The following is a 17581-nucleotide window of genomic DNA, read 5'->3' as shown; positions in this document are numbered from 1 at the left end:
TTAACTTACCAAGCAGTAGGTTGTGGTCTACTTTATCAAATGCGTTACTGAAATCCAAGTATAGTATGTCTACTGCATTTCACTGGTCCACTAATTTAGTCACTTTGTAAGAGAGTGCAGGGTGATGAGGTGGTTCAGTGGCTAAGATGCTGAGCTTGTCGATCGAAAGGTTGGCAGTTCAGCAGTTCAAATCCCTAATGCCGCGTAATGGGGTGAGCTCCCGTTACTTGTCCCAGCTTCTGCCAACCTAGCAGTTCAAAAGCATGTAAAAAATGCAAGTAGAAAAATAGGGACCATCTTTGGTGGGAAGGTAACAGCATTCTGTGCACCTTTGGCATTTAGTTATGCTGGCCACATGACCACTGAGACATCTTCAGACAGCACTGGCTTTTAGGCTTTGAAACAGACTGCCCCCTAGAGTTGGGAACGACTAGCACATATGTGCAAGGGGAACCTTTACTTTTACAGGACATGTACTGATTTATATATGTTCCTAGAGAGCAGAAAAGTTATAAATTTCTTTAAGTGGCACCAATAATAGATTAATGGCTCTTTTTGAATGAATATTTGAGTCTGTTTTGATATATTTCACTCACAATGGGTTTTTTTTTAATTATTATTCAAAAACTACTGGTAAGCTTTTGAATAAAATCCAATAACCTTTAAGCCCTGAAGCACCGCTGCTATATTCTTCTCTGCTAATCAGAACCATGTACTGAAAAGTGCAAACTATGTCTGAACGGGCAGACATTGGGGTTATATTTTTTATAATGGATTCCAAAGTTTGGATACTTCCCTTATACCCCCTGCAACATCCAGGCTTGAAAATGTTCGAACTTAACCAAGTTGTAAGGACTGAGTATATTTTAAAACAGATTTTAATAATGATGCATTCTGTTTTTAGAAAATTGTTGTTGTTGTTGTTAGTTGCAAAGTCATGTCCGACCCATCGCGACCTCCTGGACATTCCTGTCCTCTACCATCCCCTGGAGTCCATTTAAGCTCACACCTACTGCTTCAGTGACTCCATCTAGCCACCTCATTCTCTGTTGTCCCCTTCTTCTTTTGCCCTCAATCATTCCCGGCATTAGGCTCTTCTCCAGTGAGTCCTTCCTTCTCATTAAGTGGCCAAAATATTGAGTTTCATCTTCAGGATCTGGCCTCCATTTAAGCTCACACCTACTGCTTCAGTGACTCCATCTAGCCACCTCATTCTCTGTTGTCCCCTTCTTCTTTTGCCCTCAATCATTCCCGGCATTAGGCTCTTCTCCAGTGAGTCCTTCCTTCTCATTAAGTGGCCAAAATATTGAGTTTCATCTTCAGGATCTGGCCTTCTAAAGAGCAGTCAGTGTTGATCTCCTCTAGGACTGACTAGTTTGATTGCCTTGCAGTCCAAGGAACTCGCAGGAGTCTTCTCCAGCACCAGAGTTCAAAGGCCTCAATTTTTTGGCGCTCAGCCTTCCTTATGGTCCAACTTTCACAGCCATACATTGCAACTTTAGAAAATTATCTAGTACTAAATGTTAAAATTTCACATATATTTACCAATGAGCAAGAAATATAAAGTTAAATAAATTTTAATTGTAGCTAATAGTAAGCATGGAAAACTGCTGGATTAGGACTGAGCAACCAGTCAGCTCAAATATATAATTTACTAGAAAATTGTAGGCAGACACATTTCTCAACCTTTAGGCTTGTAATGTGGAAAATGTCATGAGGATGCTCATGCTGGCATAAATACCTTGGATGAAAACTATATATTCATTTAAAACCAAATTGGACTTACAGAAATTCCAGTATTTACACATTGTCCTAATCCTAAACTTTGTCAGATTAACCCTGCCCAGGGCCCAAGGTCAGTAGCCATCTTGCAATTTCTTATCTTTTAACCCTGCATTTTCTCTTCCTTGCATTTCCTAACTTTGGACAGATAATACCTTACTGTATTTTTCCTCTTGCTGACATGTTCTCCTGCAATGCACACAAAGTATCTTCTCAGATGTCTTCAGACCATTGAAATATCTAAAACATCACAGGTTGTGAGTTTGGGCATGAAGCCAGATGGGTGACTTTGGATCAGTCTCTTGTGCTCAGCCCCAATAAGAAGAAGGCAAGGGCAACCCATTTCTGAAATTATTGCTAAGGTCAGAGGTCAACACTAACTTTAAGACATAAACAAACCTACTCATACCTTATCATGTATGCCTTTTGAATTATGCTTATATTTTTTTTGGCAAAGGTTTGATGGGCTAGTTTCTTTTATATACAACTGTGCCGAGCGGCAGAATTTTACATTTCATTGAATCCCTGATATTAATTGATTGTGAATGACCAAGATGTGGAATATAATGGATTATAAGTGTCATTCTATCTAACTATTTCTTATCCCAAACATTTTTTAGATGAATGTGCTAAAAATCAAACAAAAGAAAAGCATGAAACAAAAGGCAAAAACAAGCTGTATTCCTTTTTATGATAGAAATGGACAAAATCAAGCATTTTCATAAGCTTCAGCATTCTCCTCTGAAGTTTATGGAAACTTTATGGAAATCACAATGTAGGTTGTTTCTAATTCTGCGATATAATTCACATTTGATCTTCCTCCTCCAGTTCTCAGAATTTGGAGAAAGGGATGTTAGGGTGGTATTGTTATAGTAGACAAAAAAAATAATGTTTTTAAAAGGAAGACTCCAGAAAAGACTTCTTGTCATTTTTTTGGCTGTTTAATATCTTCATGTAAGTTTGTAATTAGTTCAGAATCTTTCCTCTGCATTTTGATTTTTACTACTGTAAGCATGGGTGAGAAAACATGCAACAGTACTGCCTCAACCTACGGCTCAGGATTATAAAATATGTTACTTTTAAAGAATTTTACAGTTCACAATGGACCTTGTTGTCATAAAAATGTTTTTTTGCTATATGTTTTATTTTCTTTTTGTTACCAAGCCTTAAAGATATACCAGCTAAAAGAGACATGATTAAGGAAACAATTCCTGTCCTTTCTGAACCATACCATTGGTATGAGTTTGGGGGGGGGGTTCCCTCTGAAAAAGTAAATATAGCCTTTTGCTTGTTTAGATGAATTACAGAACTTTAGCAACAAATTATTTTTTTAGAAGGATACATAAAAGAAGCTGCTAGGAGAAGAATGGAACAAATAAAGTGACAAGTTATCAAGTGAAGGAAAACAGAGTGGAGTATTAGTAATAGCAACAAAACTTTATCAGGATTTCTCAGCAAAGGTATTGAAATAGGTAGCCAATATGAACAAGAAAGAATCAGGGTATTCTGCAAGTTTCTGTGTATTTCTTGGATTTGTGTGTGTTTTAATTCCCAGTCCTTTTGTACAGCTGCAGGGGGTGGGTGAAGGGTGTGTGTGTCATACCTTGCCCAAAAGAAAGTCAAAGGAAAAAAAATCCATCCCTGAACCACAGCCTGCAGATTTGGGGAGCAAAAGTAATGAACAAACAATGAATGAACAAAGAAAGAAACATTATAGCAGCAAAAGCAGAAGGATCAGTATATATGGACAGAGACAAAAGATACCAAAATCTTCATCTTTTCCTTTTGCATAGAATTGTTTTTCTGTTCAATTTTCCCAGTTTTTTTTTTTATTCCCTGCATGATTAATATGCATATTATCTTAACAAGATGAAGTAGCAAATCTCTTTTGGGAGATATTGGATGATTGGGGGGGGGGGGGGGGCAAAGGTCTTCACAGGTTGAGTTGTCCCCACAGATTCTGAATTTGTGCTGTGCTTTATTGAACACTGGGTTTTGTTGTCAGTGAGCACAATGAGATTCAAGCAGTACAGACAATGCATTCCTTATTTACACGATGGGATGAGCCTGTTTCAACCACTAGCATGATAAAGATGTAGAATGGGCTTATATACAAGAGGAATTGCCTTCACATTACACACATCATCTTTCTACAAAGCAGTAATTCCGTTCCCCCGACAAATAATAAAATATTAAATAATCGATAGAATTTTTTTTGTGCTTCCTGCATAGTCCACTCCAAAGGAATCTATATGAATATTGAAGGATTGGGTTTTTTTTTTTTTTTTTGTATAATATCATCACATACATCCCCATTTCAGTTCCTAATTGTAACTATAAGTCTGCTTTACAATGCAATCTTTAAATGGAATTCAAAACAACCAGGGTCCAACATAGAAATTCTTTGGCAAATGTTATGCACACATTTGCAGATGGCTCTTGAAAAAAAAGAGCTGGAAGATAGACCAAGGCACAACCTGGTCCTTTGAATAGGATGTCCCCAAGTCAATTGCTTGCCCTTCTAGTGATCATATGCCAGACCAAATCAAAGTTTGTGTAATGTTATCCATGTCAATGGCCTGAAGTTAAGCCAAAAGTTATGAACAATAACACATTCACCTTTTTTCTACCAATGTTTTTTTTTTTTTAAATGAATATCAGATCAGATTATTCAGTTATTCTTTCCCTAATGATTTCCTGGGTCAGAGGTTTTCAAAAGATCACATTATTCTTCCATTTTGGCATAATCAAGTTGAAGGAATACATGAATGATCTTCAGGGATATGTTGGACCCTAATTAGTTTTTAGAATGGCCCAAATAGCGATTTCCAATTGTTTGGGAATCCATATTTAATGCTATTGTCCGGGCAATTTTAAATATTACAATAACCAGATGATTAACTATGATGATAATTGGTTTTTGTTGCCCTTAATCTTAAAATTAATTTGGGATAAAGGTGTCATTGAAATGATTTTTGATTGCAAATCTTTAGTAGGCTATAGAAGGTATAAAAGAATAAGTGCATTTCCAGATCTTTTAATTTGGGGCTATAAATAAAAATTCTTTTTTTAATTAAAAAAAAACCACAGCCTAGATGATTTTTGTGATCCAATAATAGCAACACATTTCAATGGTATTATGGAGAACAACAGAAAGAGTTTCTGGCTCATGGCAATGGTCATGAGGGATAATCTCATGGAAAGGCTCTATAAAGCAAAAATACAACCATTTCTTAGAACCCAATATTGATAGTTTGTTGATTTGCAAAGCCTCCTGCTTTAAGTTTGCTTGAAAGTGGATCTATCCTCTTGGAGAATGTATCAAATGGGAGGCAAGAAAGTATATTTAGTTGTCTATGAACACTTGCTCCTCTCTTATCTCAAAAGCTCCTAATGAGAAGACCTTGCTTCTCTTTGGAGGGTTTAACATTAGATATACACAAGATACATATGAGCATCTTGTGCTCCCTACAATCATTTACAGTAATGGAAATCGTGGAAACCTTTTGGGAAAAGTGTATTTTTGAAGTTTGATGGCTAATGACACCACTTTTTTTTTTTTTTTTTTGGAGTTTCAAGATAATCCTATTCCACTGCTGGAATGGCCTGGGAATAGCCCAGATCTTAACCCAATTGAAAATCTATGGAGCCAACTAAAGAAACTTGTTAGTCAGAAGCGACTCAGCAATAAAACCCAGTTAATAGAAGCAATCATTCAATCTTGGTTTCACATTAGAACAGCTGCAGAACTATCAGACTTGGTTCACTCCATGGAAAGATGTTGTAAGGCCGTAATTCATGCTGAAGTTACCCAACTAAATATTAACTGACATGGTGATCAGTTTTGTATACCTTGATTTTTCTATGGTGATAATTTTTGTATATCTCATTTTTTCTACTTGTTTCACTTTTCTTCTTCATACTGTAACTGCTATTCTAATAGCTAATCCTTCATAAAAGTTATTGCATTGCATTCTTGATTAAATTATCTTTCCATTGATATATAATTTTATGGTACTACTTCAAAAAAAAAAAAGTGGTGTCATTAGCTAGTTTTAGAAAATGCACTTTTCCCAAAAGGTTTCCACAATTTTGGCCACTACTGTATGTAAATTGTATCTCCTTTCTTCTCCAGGTCTGACAGAAAATCTCTACTTGCGGAAAAGGGAAGTGATAATTCTTCTCTCTCTCTGCTCAGGAGGAAAATCTTTTTCAATATTGTAGGAGATAGTGCTCAAGAGCACAGGACATTGACAAAGATGACCTCTTCTCCCTTCTCTGTATAGATCAGGACATCCTAGACTGGATTATCTTGAGAGACTTCACTAACTCACTGAAGGAAACGCTAGATTTTAATAAGTCTGAAATCCACCATGGATTTCATCATGATCATGCATGATGTTCCATGTTTTTTATAGGATTTACAACATTCTTACATTATGACAAGACATTTGCATAAAGGGTATTTTAATAATGGAATATTGTTATGGCAAGAAGAGGTAAGACAGTGAAAAAGGTCCACTTCATTCGCTTTAAGTGAGAATTACATGGAAATTAGAACACATACCGTATTTTTCGGAGTGTAAGACGCTCCGGACTATAAGACGCACCTACCTTTTTTGGCGAGGAAAACAAGAAAAAGAAATCTGCCTCTGCCTCCCAGCAATTTTGCCTCATTGCAGCAAACAGCAAACAGCCTGCTTTACTTTCATTTTTGTTTTCAGCATAGCTTGATTAGCACAAGAAAAAAAATCTGCTCCCAGCAATTTACCTCCTTGCAGCAAGCAGCAGAGGCCCGCGCAGCAATAGGCAATGGCAAACCCTGCAGCCTGAAACAGCTGAGAATTGGGAGGCCGATCAAACTGACAATCAACTTGTGCTAATTAGGCTGTGCCAAAGCTGAAATTGGCTGTTTCTTCTTGCTGCTTGCTGCAAGGAGGTAAACTGCTGGGAGGCAGAGGCCAAAGGGTGGGGGCCAGTGGGTGGGCGTGGCTACATTCGGTGTATAAGATGCACCCAAATTTTCACCCTCTTTTTTTTGGGGGGGGGGGGGAAAGGTGCGTTTTATACTCCGAAAAATACGGTAAGAAGAGGCTTTGGAAATGAAACCTTTTGCTCTAGGAGGCATCCTATGCTGTCACTTTCCTTCATGACTCTCACTCTGCTAAAAGAGGAGTGGGTTGCTCTTCTCCTTTCTCTGAGGCCAAGACCCTACTAGACGTAGTCAAGTTTTCACAAATCCAAGTTTTAAAATTTCTTTTATTATGTATCTTATAATTTTTTATTTCAATAAAAGGGAAGGAAGCCAAGAAAGCAGAGCCGGAGAAAGGCCATGATATTAGCATTTGAGATGCAATGGGCCCAAGCGAAGCCCCCCCAACAGATTTGGGCAACCACAAGGAAACAAAAAACATATGGCCAATGTGGGGGGGAGGGGAATCTTCAACTTATTTCACACAGAATAGCAGGCTTGAGCAATTGGCGAGAGAGAGAGAATTATGGCATAGCCAAAAAAAAAAAAAAAAAAAGAAGAAGAAGAAGAAGAAGAAACAACCCCCCCCCCCAAGATAGGTCATAAGATTGATCCAGATAGGTGATAGGCTTTGTGTGTGATTTTTATATAATGCTATATTGTCTGTGGCATTAGATGGCAAGTTTAGAATGAGTTTGAAATTTTAGATTTGGCATGAATTGGCAATGGCACAATCGCTTATCTGCCCATTCTCAAATCAAGTTGTGACCAAATTGTAAACATGCTGCTGGTGTGTGTGTATATCCTTTCTTTTGTTTCTGTAAATTAGAAGAGAAGGCCTAACATTCTGGAACTGAAATCTATTTTTTCTAATATTTCAACATTTTGTTTTGCAATATGACATTTCTCATACTTTTATTCCTACCTGATGTTTCTATATGAATGGCAGAAACTGAAAGGTAGCGAACCAAAATAATAATAATAATCTCTGTTTTAAATGGAATTATTTGGATTCGTTGTCAGTTGCCCAAACTATTAAATTCCCCAGCAAAAAGCAATATTTTGGCTGGCAACTAATCAAATGCATGGTACACATAAAGAATGGATTTTCATTTTTTTCCTGAATTATTGCCAAATTTGTATATTGTGCAGATGGCTGCCCACAAAATATACTCGCTCTTCTCATTGCCATACATGAATATTCCTGTGTGCATAAAAGGAAAAGAATGAAACCCAGGAAAATGTGTCTATCATTGAAGTTGGGGTGGCATTTCAGCTTACTCTATCATGACTTTACTTTTTCAGAAAACTGGGGTATCATTTATTTTCCTCCTCCATTTATAGACTTTCAGGACAAAGCATTAAAAGCAGTTATATTTATATATCCACTTGTATAGTTCTTCATTCTGATGGTTGGTTGACATCTCTCCATCCTTCTTTCTGACTTTGACTCTCTATGTTTTATGGGTGTGATTGCTTGTTCACCTTCAGCTTGTAAGATTTTGACAAACAGGATGTAAATAAATGGTCAACCTTCAAATGAGAAGAAAGCAAGACCTAATTACTTCAACCAACCTATATAGGAATGAGAGGGAATGTACCACACAAGGAAACCTTTGTGAAATACAGCAGATGATGCACAGTCTTTCCCCCTTCATTAGGCTGAGCTGCATGTTTCCCTCATGCTTCTGGAAATTTGACTGTTGATCATTCTGAGTTCTTTTTCATAGATGATCATTTTTAGGGGGCTGGGGGGGGAGACAATGAATTATAAGTAGCATTCTCCTCTGCTACTGACTGCCCATATCACTCTCCATTCGTCTGACAGTTAGAGAAGACTCATGTGGAAGAAATTGAAGAATTCACCCAGGAGGAGTCTGAAATATTGCAGTGGTAATTTGCAACAGAGACAGCAGAACCACTGGCCACAAACTTGGTGTTCCCATTACCCAAATGGAGTAGCTTGGCTAGTTTGCAAGGGATATGACATTTTTCAGTCTTGTGATGTCAGTAAATTCTGCAGTCTGAAAGAATACTGAGGAATAGAAGATGGAGGGGAGGGATGTTGTTTTCTTCCAGGCGGTGCAGAATGTCCATCAGACAGGTACAATATGGAGGCCTAGGCTGTCACCCTGCAGTTTCATGTGGTTTCCATGGTAGTTAGTGGCGGTCATAGGCAGCGGCAGCAGTGGGAGGTGCGGAGCCCCGGGATGTGGCACTATAATAATAAGGGGAACCTGAAAGTTAACACAGGAGAAGAATGGACTGATTGAAAGGACATACAGTAAAATAAAATAAGAAAAAAAGAAAGGAAGAACAGAAAGAAAGCATATTAAAAGGAACTGGAAATAGAAATCTGAAAATGAGGATTCCTTTATGGACTAGATCAGGGGTCTGCAAGGGGTCTCCTTAAACACTCAAAGAGCCATTTGGACCAGTTTCCCACAGAAAAAAAAAAACACCGGGAGCCACAAAACGCTTTCCGTGCCTGACTATTTCTTGATTGGCCACAAAACTAGCATAGGTAGTTAAATTAAATGTTCTTTTTTCTTCTGAAACTGTTCTTTTCTTGGATTTATCTACGGTTGGCCTACCAGGGGTTGAAAAGCTCAATAAATTGTGTGCTGGCGGGTGTCGCACATTGGCGGTTGTGACACATATTTTGAGTGACAGTGAGCCGCAGCAGAGGGGTGAAAGAGCCACATGCGGCTCCAGAGCCACAGGTTTCTGACCCCTGGACTAGATGTAAGATAAGAAAACAACACACACAGTATATGTGTACTATATCATGCACAGGAAGCTAAATTACTTGGATTATCTAGTGCTTGTTATCAGTCCTATTAGTAATAGCCATAGCACTTCTATACTGCTTCACAATGTTTTTACAGCCCTCTCTAAGCAGCTTACAGAGTCCGCATATTATTCCCAACAATCTGGTTCCTTATTTTACCCACCTCGGAAGGATGGAAGGCCGAGTCAACCTTGAGCCTGGTGAGATTCAAACTGCCAAATTGCAGGCAGCTGGCAATCAGCAGAAGTAGCCTGCAGTACTGCACTCTAACCACTGCGCCACCGCAGCTCTATTCAAGACATTCCACTCAGAAGAAGAGTGGAACAAGAACTTGGCAACTCTAACTTAAGATTTATCTGTTGTCCTATTAACTACCAGCAAAAATTGAATACATTCTTGCCAGCTTGGCTGTTCTTTTTTTTTAATACTGGAATTTCTTTTTACTTTGTCAGCCCTGCAAGAGTTGTGAATGTGGGTGGTTTTAAAAAGTGAGTAAATAAAAAAATAAAATAGAACAATTTTGTTGAATCTTCTTATTTCCATGGTAATTTTCAAAACCATTCTGGATGATACTCAATCCTCATGGAGGAATGTAGAAGCTTGCAAAAGAAGGAGGGAATCTAACAATACTACTTCTCTTTCTAATTCCAAGAGCAGCAATGCCCACCTTAGAAGAAGTATGCAGGAAATATAAGCAGCTTTATTATTTGGAATGCTTTTCATTCTGAGGAAGTACATGAAGTACTAAAGTACCGTATTTTTCGGAGTATAAGATTCACCAGACTATAAGACACACCTTCCTTTTTTGGTGAGGAAAACAAGAAAAAGAAATCTGCCTCTGCCTCCCAGCAATTTTGCCTCGTTGCAGCAAACAGCCTGCTTTACTTTCATTTTCGTTTTCAGCATAGCTTGATTAGCACAAGAAAAAAAAAAATCTGCTCCAGCAATTTACCTCCTTGCAGCAAGCAGCAGAGGCCCCTGCAAAACAGCTGAGAGCAAAACAGCTGAGAGTCGGGAGGCTGTGCTGAAGCTGAAAGGAGCTGTTTCTTCTTGCTGCTTGCTGCAAGGAGGTAAACTGCTGGGAGGCAGAGGCCAAAGTGTGGGGGCCAGTGGGTGGGCGGGGCTACATTCAGTGTATAAGACACACCTAAATTTTCACCCCCTTTTAGGGGGAAAAAAAGTGCATCTTATACTCCGAAAAATATGGTGCTTTTTAAATATAAAACAAATCTACCAGATCTGTGCAAAACTGACTCTCTGTGTATATTAAATATTTAGCAAAATCAGGATTAGAACAGATCTGAAAATCAAATTAAAAAGCGGCAAAAGAATTGTTGATTGGGCTGAAGGTATCTCTGAATAAAGTGTAAGATATGTACGAATAAATGTGTACGAGTCAATATTTATTCAAAGAACTTTGGTAGCTGATCTTAAGAACTGGATTTTATGAAGCTTTAAGTTTTTAAATAAAAAGAAAGCACACAATATACAAAATTACCGTATCTTTCAGAGTATAAGACGCACCTTAGTTTTTGGGGAGGAAAATAAGAAAAAAGCTGATTGGCAAGTGGATTGGCCTCCCGGAATACCCCCGATCAGCTGTTCCCAGAGGTGAATTTTAGCAACAGGTTCTTTGGTTTTGAGCTCTGTGCCTTGCTTTTTTTGCTTTTTTTGCTGCCTCTGAAACTTCTGAAACTCTGTTTCAGAAAAAACTTTTTTTCCTGCCTCTGAAAGCCTCCGAAACAAGAGCTTCATAAAAAAAGCCTCTGAAGCTCTGTTTGGGGGCTTTTTTTCTGAAGCTCTGTTTGGGGGCTTTTGTTCTGAAGCTCTGTTTGGGGGCTTCTTTTTTGAAGCTTCGTTTCTGGTGCTTTTTTCAGCCTCTGAAACTTCCGTTTGAGAAGCTGGGCGGGGCTACATTGGGGGAATAAGACACATCCAGATTTTCACCTTCTTTTTTGGGGGAAAAAGGTGTGTCTTATACTCCGAAAAATATGGTACACATATGTAATAGCAAGATTACACTAAATGCAATAGCAGACCATACGACATATATTTTATTAATAGGTATATACATTCCCAATAATTTTCAAGAGATCTATGTTTTGCGGTTTATACTCTTGGGTGTGCACATAATGGTCATACATTAGCAACTGCTACAGAATATGATTGATTAAAAACTGCATATTATACATTTTAAGAAATATTTATCTATTTAAAACATATACAATTGCCCATCTTAAATCTGGGCAGCTCCCACTCAGAAATATGTAATTCTTAATTCATTACCTTAATGAATTACGTTGGAAGTGGTCACTTAAACTATCAAGCTCAACCTCCTGTTCACTGTGAAGGAACTCGTTAACATTAATGTTTTAAAGATGGGCAAACTGGGAAATAAAAGTATTTGCTAAATGTATCCCAGAAGGGTAGCTTTGTAGATTCTTGCAGCAAAAACAAGAATGGGTTTTCTGACATCTTAAAATTTTTTTGCACCCGATGAACTAGTTATTACACACAGTGTCATATGAGATATCCTTGTCTCTGTTTAATCTGAGAGAAATAAAGTTAAATCTCATTGCTTTGAGATGAAATATTTCTTTAGGATGGCCACTTTAAGGTTAGAAATAGCGAATAATATCTATATGTTTTTTGTTTTGGTATGTATTCACACCCTATGACTATCATTAAGTGTTGTACCTTATGATTCTTGACGAATGTATCTTGTCTTTTTATGTACACTGAGAGGATATGCACCAAATTCCTTGTGTGTCCAATCACACTTGGCCAATAAAAAATTCTATTCTATTCTATTCTATTCTATTCTATTCTATTCTATTCTATTCTATTCTATTCTATTCTATTCTATTCTATTCTATTCTATTCTATTCTATTAACAAATCAGCCAAAAGTTGCCATTTTTCCTTTTACAGGACACTGTTGACTCTAGCTTCCTTGACATTTTGTTTATGGTTTGGTCTAGGTGGGTTTTTTTCAGCTCTTTTGTAATTTTTTAAAAGAAAAATATTGCAAGTGCTCCATGGCTTTATTTAAAGGCATTACAATGTTCGCAGTTTTATTTCACATCAGCTAAGATTTAATCAATGCACGTGAAGATAGGATTATTTTCCCTCAGTATCCATTACTTTATAGGGGCATTATCTAACTTGGTGTGAAACTCAAATTCAGAAAAATTCAGAATAGACTCTTGTCTGAAGTATATAGGACAACTCCAGCATACCGTTCTAATTCAAAATTACAGGAAACAGCAACAACCCTCTCACCACCACCATTCCCGCCTCCCAAAAAAAAATGGGGGCAAAATGTAAATGTAAACATTTTGCTTATGTTGGAAGAAATATCCTTCTGGGCTCAGTTCCAAGTGGGGAAAAAGACACTGGATTCATGGAAGCTGCTTGGAAAGAAGGTTTATTGATGAACAGGATCACATGCCTTGGAGATCTTGGGCGAAAAAGAAAGGGAAGAGATGCTGAGAATCCCTGGGTTTTATACCCTCTCTGGCTTTGAACTTCCTGGGGCACAGGAAGAGTATCCTGATTGGTTGCTGTCAGAGGTCATGGCTAGCTTTGTAGGTTGTCTGTGTGCTAAGTTTGGTTGAATCTTGCTGGGTGATGCAACGAAGGGCAATTAAACGGCTCTGCCTGAAGGCGGTAGATCTTTGTTATGTAGAATGGACTGGCTCAGGCCTTAATGGCCCATTAACAAAGGTGGGAGGGGGGCTGAGTTTCTGCCTCCCTTTTAGGGGAAATATTCTGCCCTTTTAATAGTTCCTAAAATATTTCATTTTCTAGGAGAGGGGTGGGTTTTAACTTCTTACACTTAGAAAAAACATCTTGATGAAAAGGGGAATACTGGATTCAGTGACAGGAGGAGCCCAATGTCAGTTCATTTTCAGTTTTTTTGGGTTGGCGGTAAAAGTTTTTGAGTCCCCAGTAAGATAGAAATAAGTAGGAAAACGAAAGCAAAGAAACAAGCAGGTCAACAGAAAGGGATGGAAAAGGGTCGAGAGAACCTTAGGGAATACTCACTTAGTAATGCAGGATTGCTGAACCTCCAAGCCTCATTGTAGGTTGTGTACTGAGGGTGGCTGTAAGGATTGCCTGAGAATTCACTCCCTGGAAAAAAAACACAGAAGGGTGTCATTCACACCATAATTCAGACAGAGAGGAAAGGGAACAAAATTGCATTAGTACTTGACAAGAGAAGAAAGTCATTTTACTGGCTACAATCTGCTGGGCATCTTGTAATGCAATTCTACCAATCCCAAGAAACACTGCAGCAAACAAGAAAGTCTTAACAGTAGATTGGCAAAAGAGAAAAAATGGGAAATTGGGGGAAATGAAATTTTGTCTAATACATTAATGTAATAAGTAGTTTTCAGGTGCAATTTCCTTTGGAATTTGTGTTAAGAATCCTCTAAGAAAGATTACAGCCAGAGGTGGGATTCAAATAATTTACCTACCGGTTCGCCCAGCACTGAAAATGTGAGCACATGTATGCGCCACCTCCGTGCATGCGCCTGGCCTTCCGTGCATGCGCTTTGCTATCTCTCACTCCTTCTGCGCATGCGCCCGGCCTCAAAAACATGCCTAAATAGGACAGCATAGAGCCGGGGCAGGTGGGGGTGCCTACCCATGATTTCTGCTACAGGTTCGCCTGAACCGGTCCGAACCGGCTGAATACCACCTCTGATCACAGCATATCTAGGGACAAATTGCAGCCAGCAGAGTGGGCAGTTGTAAAACCTTTGGTTGAATCTAAGTAGAACTTCCAATAAGAAAGCAACAGGCTCTTTCCCAATAAAAGTCAGGTGGAAGATTCTTTACAAGGCCCATTTATGTAAAAGGGGGCTTAAATGCTTCCTTTATTTTTCTATATTGTCACTCAATTTGTTTCTACATTTATTCTGAAGTGCAGGTTAAGTAAAGAACTTCTCACTCACTCTTCCTCTCTCTCTCCAGACCAGTCAAGGGAAGGCAGAAGCACCATATGTGCACAATGTTTATTGACAAGGAGTTAAAGGAAACGAGCTGCAGGATAATGAGCTTTTGAGCTCAATTGCGACCGAGAGGAACCAGTTATCTCCTTTTGTGATCACTAATGAAACATGTAATTTTCTCATCAATGCTAGATTCTGTTTAACTGCTCTCTTTGGAGAAGGCTAGGGCTGTGACCTGTTTCACGGCAGTCCTAGAGCTTTTCTGTTGAAGCTCAAAATGCTCCAGAAAAAAATGCTCCAGAGGAAGAAATTAGGAAAGGCCAGTTTCTGGGAGGATAACTGAAAAAAGCAAAGGCTCCCAGAACATTGCAGGCAGGCCTGCTCACTTTGTTACTAATCTCATTAGCAATAATGCAAAAAACAGGTTTTATACAAGAATTCCAGTATCTATAAACAAAGAGACTTTAAAACAGGGGTGAAATCCAGCAGGTTCTGACAGGTTCTAGAGAACCGGTAGCAGAAATTTTGAGTAGTTCGGAGAACCAGTAGCGGAAATTTTGAGTAGTTTGGAGAACCGGCAAACACCACCTCTGGTTGGCCCCAGAGTGGGGTGGGAATGGAGATTTTGCAATATCCTTCCCCTGCCACGCCCACAGAACCGGTAGTAAAAAAAAAATTGGATTTCACCACTGCTTTAGAATCGTAGGTCCAAACCTAGGGATTTTGGAAGTCTTCTAACTCAGCCTCTGTTCAAGGAGACCTTATATCAGTGTCCACCCCCTTTTGGGCACCAGGGACTGTTTCTGTGTAGGGAGCTTTTTCGGCAGACTGGGGTGGGGGTGGGTGGGGGCTGGTTGCACACACTTTCTGGATCCTGCATGTGTGTCGATGGGGCTTTGTTTGCTCGCTGACAGTTCCTGGTGGTGCTGGTTCGTGGCCCAGAGGTTCAGGACCCCTGCCTTATACCAACCCAATAAAATGTCTGTCGAGTCTGTTTTAAAAACCTCCAGCAATGGAGCACCCACAACCCCAGGAGGCAAGCTATTCCATTGGTTAATTGCTCTCACTGTCCTTACTTTTAGGTTGAATCTCTCTTTAACAAGCTCCTACTAATTAGTTCTTGTCCTGCCCTCTGGTGCCCTAGAGAATAAGTCAATCTCCTCTTCTTTGTGTCAGCCCTTTAGGTTCTGGAAGATAGCGATCATGTCCCCTCCATCGTTCTCTTCGGTAGGCTAAATATAGCAATAGCAATAGCACTTAGACTTATAGGGGGAGAGTCTTCCCTGTGGGGGCACCTACTATCTGGAATGAGCTCCCCCCAGAGATATGGAGGATCCCGGATCTGCGCATCTTCCACCGCGCTTTGAAGACCTTTTTATTCCACCAGGCGGGCCTGGCCTAATCTTTTCCCTCTTTTCTTTTTAATATGCAAATTTTAATCTGTTTTTTAAATGATTGGGGTGTTTTAATTTGTCTGGGCCAAATTGTTTAATTCGATTTTATCCTGTTTTTAAATTTTGTATTTATGTATTTTACTGTTTGGCTGTTCACCACCCTGAGTCCTTCGGGAGTAGGGCGGTATACAAATCAAATAAAGATAAAGACAAAGACAAAGAAAGAAAGATATACCGCTTCACAGTGCTCTACAGCTCTCTCTAAGCAGTTTACAGAGTCAGCACATTGCCCCCAACAATCTGGGTCATCATTTTACCAGCCGTGGAATGATGGAAGGCTGAGTCAACCTTGAGCCATGTGAGATTCGATCTGCCAAACTGCTGGCAGTCGGTGATCAGCAGAAGTAGCCTGCAGTACTGCACTCTAACCACTGCGCCACCGCGGCTCTATATCTAGCTCCCTCAACCCTTTGTCATATGATTTAGCCATAAGACCCTTTATCATCTTCTCTATAGGGTTTCCCCTTCTATATATTGTTGGGGATTTTACTAGAAATGTATAGTAAAGAAAATGTATATTTGATTATTCATGTAATAACTGCAGCTAGAATTGTATTTGCACAAAATTGGAAAAGTGAAGAGATCCCTATGGATGAGAATGTGATTAAGAAAATATTAGAATGTGCAAAAATGAATAGATTAACACTTGCAATTAAAGGAAAGGAAGAATCTGGCTATTATAGTATATGGGAGTTATTTTATCAATGGTTAGAGAATAAATATGAAAATTAGAAATAAAAGCAGAGGAGTGAAATATCGAAAATATATTACAAAGTCAAATAAGCTAAGAAGAGAAATGTTACAAATAGTAGATATGTTATATATTACTATTAATCCAAGAATAGATATAAATAATGAACATGGTTGTAAATTTTAATGGTTATTGCACAAAAAGTTTGTACTCAGACGACACACTGTTTAATGAAAGATGAAATGTTTGTATTAAAAGAAATAATTTTTTTTTAAAAAAGGGTTTCTAGGAACTCAACATCTTTTCTGTATTGCGGTGACCAGAACTGAGTGCAATATTCCAAGTATGGTCTCACCAGTGCAGTGTAAATCAGTACCATTACTTCTTCTTGTTGTTTTTTTTACTTTATCCTTCTGTTGATACAGCTTAGGACTGCATTTGCTTTTTTTGAGGGGCAGCTGCAGCATACTGCTTACTCATACTTAAGTGGTGGCCCACTACAACACCTTGAGCCCTCTCACAGTCTCTACTGTTGAGCCAGTTACTACTGTTGAGCCATTTAGCAGGAACTTACTTTTCTCACCCACTGAATATCCATCTTGCTGGATAGGCCCAATGCTCAAAACTGTCAAAACTGCTCAACCCTTCCAAACTTTCTACCAAGTACCTGAAACTGAAGTTGCCTTGCAAAAAACTGTCCTAAGGTTATAGGGCCTTTCCCCATCGTAAGAATCATCAACCCAGTCACAGTAGAGCTGAAACTCCCGTGTCTTCTAGGTCTTTCACAGCAGCTTATTGAAGCTGGTAATAAGATCAGCGCTGAGGCTGGTAGCTCAGGCAGCCCCCGGTCCTATCGTAGTGGAAGGGGAAACCCACTATGAAATACAAAGGATCCTAGATTCAAGACTATATAAGGGAAAGCTGTAAGGGTTAT

General features: G+C 38.9%; 1 protein-coding gene across 2 annotated transcripts in view; it reads right to left on the bottom strand.

Moving 5' to 3' along the window:
* Positions 1 to 8850: 8850 nt before the first annotated feature.
* Positions 8851 to 17581, bottom strand: part of PAX2 (paired box 2) — a 158353-nt gene continuing 149622 nt past the window's right edge. Inside the window, exons 9-10 of one of the 2 annotated variants that reach the window (XM_070944926.1) lie at positions 13592 to 13678; positions 8851 to 8972 (exon numbers count right to left, since the gene is read on the bottom strand). In XM_070944926.1, coding sequence (XP_070801027.1) covers positions 8851 to 8972; positions 13592 to 13678 — 209 coding nt within the window. Of the gene's footprint in view, positions 8992 to 13591; positions 13679 to 17581 lie in introns of both variants that reach the window. The other variant, XM_070944927.1, reaches the window with a different exon arrangement.

Source organism: Pituophis catenifer, unplaced genomic scaffold (assembly GCF_029215685.1).
Source record: "Pituophis catenifer annectens isolate HBS135680 unplaced genomic scaffold, rPitCat1.0.hap2 SCAF_6, whole genome shotgun sequence".
Taxonomy (NCBI): Eukaryota; Metazoa; Chordata; class Lepidosauria; order Squamata; family Colubridae; genus Pituophis; species Pituophis catenifer.
The sequence above is the reverse complement of the archived record's forward strand: the minus strand, read 5'-3'. Positions and strand labels throughout refer to the sequence as shown.